Source organism: Populus alba, chromosome 13, assembly GCF_005239225.2.
Source record: "Populus alba chromosome 13, ASM523922v2, whole genome shotgun sequence".
Taxonomy (NCBI): Eukaryota; Viridiplantae; Streptophyta; class Magnoliopsida; order Malpighiales; family Salicaceae; genus Populus; species Populus alba.
In genome coordinates, this window is record NC_133296.1 from 2873429 (window position 1) to 2881724 (window position 8296).

Genomic DNA, 8296 nt, shown 5'->3' on the forward strand with positions numbered 1-8296 from the left:
AAGATGCACCAGTATTAATTTGATTCCAATGATTTTTTAATTTGGATATGTTAACAAAATCATGAATATGAATAAATTATATTTATGATAGGATTGTAGCTAGTTTAACAAAACAATAAAAATAGAATTTTAATGTTGCAATGTCATATTTATAATATATTAATAATTCAACGCGCAATAATATAATTAAAAACTACAAAAGTAATACATATTTATTTTAATCATTTTATTATCTACATCACTTTCTTTTATGATTTTTTTTTTAAATATTTTTGACATTAGCACATCAAAATGAATTGAAAACACAAAAAATATATTAAGTTGAAGTAGAGAAAAAAAATTTAAAAAAATTTATTTTTTTTTAAATACTTTTTAAACACTAAAATAAATAAACCTTAAATATCAATAAATCTCGACTCAATGAATCAATCAACCTGGTAAGTTGTTAATGAATAATTTTTAAAACCAAAACTCAATCCAATTCTTAAAATCTTTGATAGGTAAGATTTAGTTTTTTAGACATGATAAAGTCTAAATAATACCTTAATTAGAACTTATTTTGTCTAAAATATCTTTTGACACCAATATTAATTTTTTTTTGTCGCTACAATCAATTTAAATCAAGAATTTTCTCTTTCTAACATCATTTTTCTCCAACTCTTTTAAAAATATAAAAAACAAATTAATGAATCAAAATAAACTTATATTATGACTATCAAATTGGACATTCCTTTTCTTCGTGTTTTTGAACGTACGTAGTATAATTCTTTCAATTCTCCAAGTCATTAATTAAAGCATATAAGAGCGTAATTAAAAAAAATAAGGATGAAAAAAACATTTGCTGCAGAGCATATCCTAGGTGTTCCATTATATTTTTTAATTTTTTATTTTTCTGATTGTTATGCTTCAAAGGAAAGAGGAATAATGGTACTGGCAAATTAAAAACGTGAATTTTGATATCATTTCTGTTTTTTTTTTTTTTTTTAAGTATTAAAATACCAACATTGGTTGTCAAAGCTGTCACATGTCCCCGTGCGGTGTTCGATAGTAATTTTTCATTCTAATTTGCTTGATTTGAGAGTCACTACCTAGTATTTCATTGAGGATTACTAAAATATCCAAATATACTGGTTGTTGTCAGAGATTCGAGGGTAAGAAACTGGTTGTAGCTAGAGAAGATATTAGCATCCCTAACATACTGTACCTGAAGTAAACTACTTTGCGGATAGATGTGATTTAAAAATTTAAAATATTAGTCAAATTCTTAAAGCTTTAATAAATCAGTTATTAAATTCCAAAATAGATTTAGAAACGTGTTATTACATTTTCATGAAAAATACAACATGATTTTATTTGTCCTTCAGATACTTGACTACTTGACTGCATACAAATTAAAAAACTTAATTTTTTTCTTCTTCTTTTTTGTTATTGTCTTTTTTAATCTTTACATTGAAAAAAAAAACATACATAAAAGAAAATATAAACACACACTAACACCACTTTTTACGATGCTCAACTCACACCTCACTTTTACATATTACAAAATAACAAAATTTTAAAATTTACCCAAGCATGGCCTTAACAATTTCAAAATTACAGAACAAACCCCCCAAAATTACAAAATAATTCCAACTGTGTTACAACTTGGATTCTGCTTGTTTTTGTGGTGAGTAGTTATGTTTTTAAAAATTTTATAGTTTTTTTATTATCTTAAATTAATTTTTAATTATTTTAATATACTAATATAAAAAAATAATTTTAAAAAAACAAAAATATATACTATTTTAATATATTTTCTTAAAAATATTATTTTTAAAAACAATAACTACCATATATCATATTTGAATACATGTTTGTCTGCGTTTTAGGCATATTTTTTGAAACGCATGTATTTTTATATTTGTTTGGGCTTAGACTGCAGTTTAGTGTATAAAAAAGCGGGCCTCATGGGCCTGCTCGGCCTTCAAAATTATATTTACTTTAATTGCAGGAAACAAAATAACTAAGCCGAAGAACCCTACCCACAAGGAAATGAACAGAACCCATGAAAATGATAATGTAGCTGATGCGGGTGACCAGCACAGCTCTTTACATTATATTGTTATAAATAATGCAAAAATGGTCTTCGTTGTTCCTAAAAGTGAAATTATTATTTAAAAAAAAAATATACAAGTTGTTCTTAGCCGCTCTTTCAGTTAGTATTTGTAACAGAATGCCAGCGTGAAAATAGTAGAATGAAAAATGTTGACTTAACCGATTTATGTCCTTCTCTCTCTTCTTCTTTATTCCCTATCATCCAGTGTTTATGTTATTCATCGCCGGCGAGTTTATTGATCCCTGTGATTAGTAGACTCCATTGTAGCTTTTGAACATAGCTCCTGACACTAGATCTCAAGACATCAAAAAGCTGGAGAGCTCCCTTGAAGCTGTCAGCAAGGATCAAGCATAAGATTATGAACAAATGATGAAAATGTTAGTCTTACAATCACAAACTGGTGACCACAAAAAGCAACCATGAAGCTAAGTTTAATGAACTCAGGGTCTCATTAGGGGAATAGCTTATCAACAAACATCCCTTCTTCAAACACTACAGCTTTCCACAGGGGAGGCTAATACTACCCGAGACAAACAAACAAACAACTCATAAGTTTCAATAACCTGATTACCTAGTGAAGGTGAGCACTCTCAGTTTAGGATCACAAACCGATATGTGACTTTCCCAGCTTTGATGGGGAAGATGCCCGTAAGTGGTTGTATAGATGCAATCAACATTTTGATCATGAAAAGATTGGAGATTCTGAAAAACTCCCTTGATGGAGTAGCATTATATTGGCACCAGAACTTTGAGGAGTTTGGGAGGCAAGAAGTAACGTTGGAAGGTTATGTAGAAGCTTTGTGTGCCAGAGTTAGAGGCAAGAGTATAGTCATGTTCGAGCACTCTCCCAGTTGTTTTGGGATTGATCCACCAAGATTATTAGAAGCTAAATTAAGGGCACGAAGTTTAGATAGCATTTGGATTTCAACGGGAAGGACACCAAAAAGATGGTTGCCATGAAGAGTAAGGTTGTACAACGCCTTCAACTGCACCAATTCTTTTGGAATTGTCCCCTTCAGGAGATTTGACGAGAGATCAATCAGTTGTAGACCAGTGGCCTCTCCAAGCTCTAATGGTATATATCTCACCGGTGATATTATTATTTGACAATTTTAGGCTCGCCAAGATGTGAAAACCTCCCAACTTCCATGCAAGCTCACCAGACAAATCATTGTGACTCAGTTCCACATAGATCAGGTTTGGGTAAAGGCCAAATCTTCTGAAATATTCCCCGTCAATTTGTTCCATTCAAGCCTAACTCTAAATAGACTAGTACAATTTCACAAGCTTTTAGGGATTGGGCCAAAAAAATGATTGTAGGCGGCTGTAAAATTTACAAGTAACCCACCAAGGCACAAGTCTCGTGGTAAATGACCAGTGAAATTGTTTGAAAACAATTGCAAACTTATCAAATGTGTGAGATTATTCATCTCGGGGGTAGAGAACCATTGAGATTATTGAAGGACAATATCAATACAACAAGGGATTCGAGTTGTCCTATTTCCCGAGAAACAGATCTACATAAATTATTCATGCCTAGATCAAGTTTAGTGAGCATAGTAATGTTACCAAGAAGGAATGAAACCAAAGAGCTTGTTACCTCCTAGATAAAGAATGGATAGGTGTTTCAAAGTTCCAATAAAAATTGAAATCAAATCGGTGAGATGATTTTCACTAAAACACAAGTTAATGAGCTTAGTCATGTTCCTAGTAAAAAAAGGAATGGAACCAGAGAGTTTTTTTTGAGAGATGGAAAGTGGACAAGGTTCTTGACAGTATGTCTATTTAGATCTTGCCACAGACCATTTTCTTGCTGCTGAATGACCTTCTCTCTTGTTCTTATATGTTTTGTGTCTTTGTTTGTGGGCTGTAGACTTTTTGTTTTTGGATTTTACTCTTCTTTCCTGTTTTGGGTTACCGCCACTTCCTTTGTGGCCTTGTCTGGTTTTGGCTTGAACTAGAAAATTGCACCTTGTTCATCAAAAATGAAATAGAAAAGAAAAAACAAAACAAAACCTCAGTTTTGTTTGCATTTTATTCTCAAGCATAAGTTTTGGGATTGCGTTGGATATGATTCCATGAAAATCTCAACCCTACTCTCAATTGAAGATCCGGATAGTTAAAAGCAGGGGTTTTCACGTCAGCGATTTATGCTATATCCCTTTGATGTCCTGTCATCGGCTTTGGTCGGATTCGAACATGCTTCATTAAAGCTATCTGATATATAATTGTTAAATTAATTTTCATTGATTATGATATTTAGTGTTTGTTTGATTTACTGTAGTATATGGTTTGAAAAAATAAATGTAAAAAAATATATAAATTATTGCTTTTTTTTATTGAAGATTTTGAGAGATATTGTAGTGTAACTTGTGTAAAATTATGATGGAGTATTTATTAACTACAAATTTTCAAATCTATAATCTTGGTAAAATACAGATTGTCCTACACCGAATCATAGAAACAAAAACAAAAGAGCAAGACAGATAGTGTGTCCACAATGGTGGGTTTATTGAGGGTTTTTTTTCCAACTGTTTTGTTACGAAAAATTGGTTACTTAACTTCAACAAAAATCAACCTCTGCAATTTTTAAGATCCTTGGGGCCTCCCTCGGCAATTTCAAGCCACCAGACATATATTGTTTGGAATCCTGGAAATAGCTGATTAACATTTTGCCACATGGAAAGACAACAGACTTTGAATGGCAATGGCAAGGGAAAGGGTAACTTCATACATATATGTGTTCATGAGAAAGATGGCCTAAACTCAAATTACTTGAAAATATTCTTGCTGCTGCAGGTTTTGAGATGACAAATGGTTCATTTCTCTTGCTCTCATATTCTCTCCTAGAGCAAGGAAGCAGATTCTTCTCTTGAAAATCTGTCACCAATTCACCATTATGCGTGTTTTCTCTATCATTCTGCCTAGTCGAGCATGAAATCTTCCTCCGAGCTAAGAGTGTAAAACAGCAGCCTTCACTAGCATCAAATACGCACAAAACAGTGTCCAACCATTGACACAAATCACAATAGCAAGAAATCAACATCAAAAGAGTAAAAAGCTTCAAACAAACCCCACAAAATTGTTCAAAACACAAAGTTGATTTATCATTTTTAATGATTCTTCTTTACATAACTGCACATCAACATTAAAAGGGCAAAAACTCATCATCCAACACACAAAAACATTAAACACCCATAACAAAGTCATCATTCAAAGCTCAAATCACACACAATGTCTTACTTTACTAACTCAAACCCATCCCCTGCTTCCTTCTCAACTTCACTCTTAGCAACCTCCATCTCTTCATCAAAGAAGATATCCCATTTCCCTTCCCACTTGATAAAAAAACTCAGTAGCCTCAAAATACTTCACTCTATGCACATCCCCGGCCGGCGTAAACAAATAATCACCGACACCCGAATCCTATTTCGCCTTCTTACTCAAATTCCACACTCTTTTACTTCCTTTTAACACCACCAAATCATGCCCAAATCTATCAATAATCTCGATAGGGTCCAATTTTCTGTTCTTCACCAGACAGCAGAGCGCGAACGCTCTTGTATTTGCACTTTCCTCTTGTTGTATAGGATTATAATCTTTTGCACCAATTATTGGCATTTCTCTGAGCGAAATGTCCAAGATGCATTCTATTTCTTCGCTCCATGTTGGTAGAGGAGGTGGGGTTGTGGCGGCGGTGGAGGAGACGGATGTTTCGGCCATTGGTGGTGGCGGTGGAGATTTTTTTGGTGTCGTGAAGGAGACAGGACAGCGAAGAGTTACGAGTGGCAAGTGATCCTGTTGGAGGAGCATCACCTTAGATAGACGTTAATAATAATTATAATAAGCACATGAGCTCTTAGCCAGTGGTGGAAGAGGGACTTGTTTCCTTCCGCATCATGGTTTAAATTTTACTATGTATGTCTGTTACCCCTGCGATGTCTTACATGCTTACTGGGTTTACAGGATGTTCAGTGAACCGTGAGATTAGTCATGGTGCGCACAAGCTGGCCTGAACATCCACGTAAATAAAAATAATAATAAATAATAATTATAATAAAGGACAGGTTAAATCTAAGATTCAAGTAGACAATTCATTCAGTTTATTTTATTTTATTTTTGGTGGAGGAAAAAAAAAGTTTTATGTCACAAATTGCCTATATTTCTCTTTAAAGATCAACTTATTAAATAATCTTGAAGTTGTTCATCTTCACAAGAAATACTGCAGTAAAAAAATTAATAAAAAAAATAAATGAAAAGCTTCAAGGATTAGTGGGAGTTGAATGAATTCAAAATTACCTTCATGAGAATTTTTTAACAGGTTCATAAACTTTGACTGTTTTTTTTTAATCAAAACGATAAAAAATCTTATTACCCACAACTACATGGTCAATTTATGTTTGTTCCTTATTTTTTAAAAAAATTTAAATGTTGAAATTATTACTTACAAAAATTATTTCATTACCCCTCATTTTTTTTTAATGCAGAATTTACAGTCATATTAGATAATAGATATACATATTTTCAATATCATGGAGTATCATAATATTACGAGAAAGGGCAGAGAAATAATACAGTATTAAAAACATATTAATCGTTGAAGAAACAAAAATACAAAGCAGAGAGAAATAATTTATTACAAAACAAAGCTACGAAAATTGAAAGTAACATAAGTAGAAACAATCACATACTATATAATTATAGAAAATCTTTTGGAAAATTCTCAGTCTGTCACAGTTGTTTGAGGCATCAGATCTTCCAATGTTATTGCGGAGAATGACTTTGGCAGCGGAGGCCATCGAGCTATGAGCTTCGAAGCTACTTGTCGCATGGTTGGCCTAGATTGGGGATTGGCAAGCAAGCATGCAAATGCTATTTTGATAATGTAGACCACACCTTCTGCAACTCCATTTTCAGGAAGTGGGATACGTTGGTCTATCACATCCTTCAACAATGCATGCTGGTTGATTTGTGAGCTCGACGAGGAGGAAAATGCTGATGCAGAAAGAGATGAGATGAGATCACCCGGATGCATTCCCATTATTACTTCCATTGTGACCACTCCAAAGCTGTAGACATCGCACTTCTCGTTCACTCTCATTGTGTAAGCTAGCTCTGCAAAAATTCGGTCATTTTTTCATAATACTGGCTGTATAATACTTCTAATATGACAATTTATTATACATAACCTTTAGAGCATCCAACCCTCCATTTTCATAGTACTGGTTGTATTGTTCTGCTTTTATGTGTGTGTGTGTGTCTTAAGAATGAAATCAAGTATGTACCTGGAGCTGTGTATCCGAAGGTGCCAGCAAATGAGGTCCAGTTGGCCGAGTCAGGCATCAAGAGCCGAGCTGTCCCAAAATCCGAAACACGAGCCTCGTATTCCAAATCTAAAAGAACATTGCTGCTGGAAATGTCTCGATGAATGATTGGAGGCGAGCAATCATGGTGCAAATAGGATAATGCATTGGCCACTCCTTTAACAACATTAAGCCTTCTATTCCAATCCAGGTCCATTGCCTGTTCTTCGCTAGATAAATTCATCTTCAAACTTCCCCTTTCTATGAACTCGTAAACTAAGAAGGAGTTCTCTATTAATGAACAAAATCCATATAACTTCACAATATTTCGATGTCGAATATCTATTAACATGCGAATCTCATTTCTAAAAGTTTTCAAATCCATAAGCTCGTCCTCTCTTGATGGGTGAAGTTTCTTCACGGCAACCACCTGACCTGCTGGCAACATGGCTCGATAAACAATTCCATATCCCCCTTTCCCAATGCAATTATTGAAGTTGAAATTATTAGTGGCCTGGATGATAGTTTCATGTAGGATCTCTTCCTCATAACCCCATACTGCAAAATGGAGTGGACTTTGTCTCTCTCCTAAAAAGGAGATTCTTTCTCTACTTGTTTGGTGGCGAAAGTATAAACATCCAACCATGGTAAGTAGTACAAGTAGACTGCCTAGGAGAGGAAAAAGAATCAAAATGACAATTTTGTTGCTCTTTCTCCTGTTTGTAAGAAGAGTACAAGGATTTAGACCACTGGCATTTACACAGAGACCACTATTATTTATAAAAGCTTCATATGGAGCTTCAATGAAGGCTTTGATTTTTGGAATAGGGCCCTCTAGTTCATTGTAGGAGATGTCTACAATTGTCAAGCTCACCAAATCTACAAAAGCAGTTGGAAT

General features: G+C 33.8%; 1 protein-coding gene across 1 annotated transcript; it reads right to left on the reverse strand.

The window, feature by feature from the left end:
• Positions 1-6755: 6755 nt before the first annotated feature.
• On the reverse strand, positions 6756-8053 carry LOC118061425 (MDIS1-interacting receptor like kinase 2-like). The gene is made up of 2 exons (XM_035074848.2): positions 7381-8053; positions 6756-7210 (listed from the first exon to the last, which is right to left on the reverse strand). Exons 1-2 carry the CDS (start codon positions 8042-8044, stop codon positions 6819-6821), a joined length of 1056 nt encoding a protein of 351 aa, XP_034930739.2. The 5' UTR covers positions 8045-8053; the 3' UTR covers positions 6756-6818.
• Positions 8054-8296: the final 243 nt, after the last annotated feature.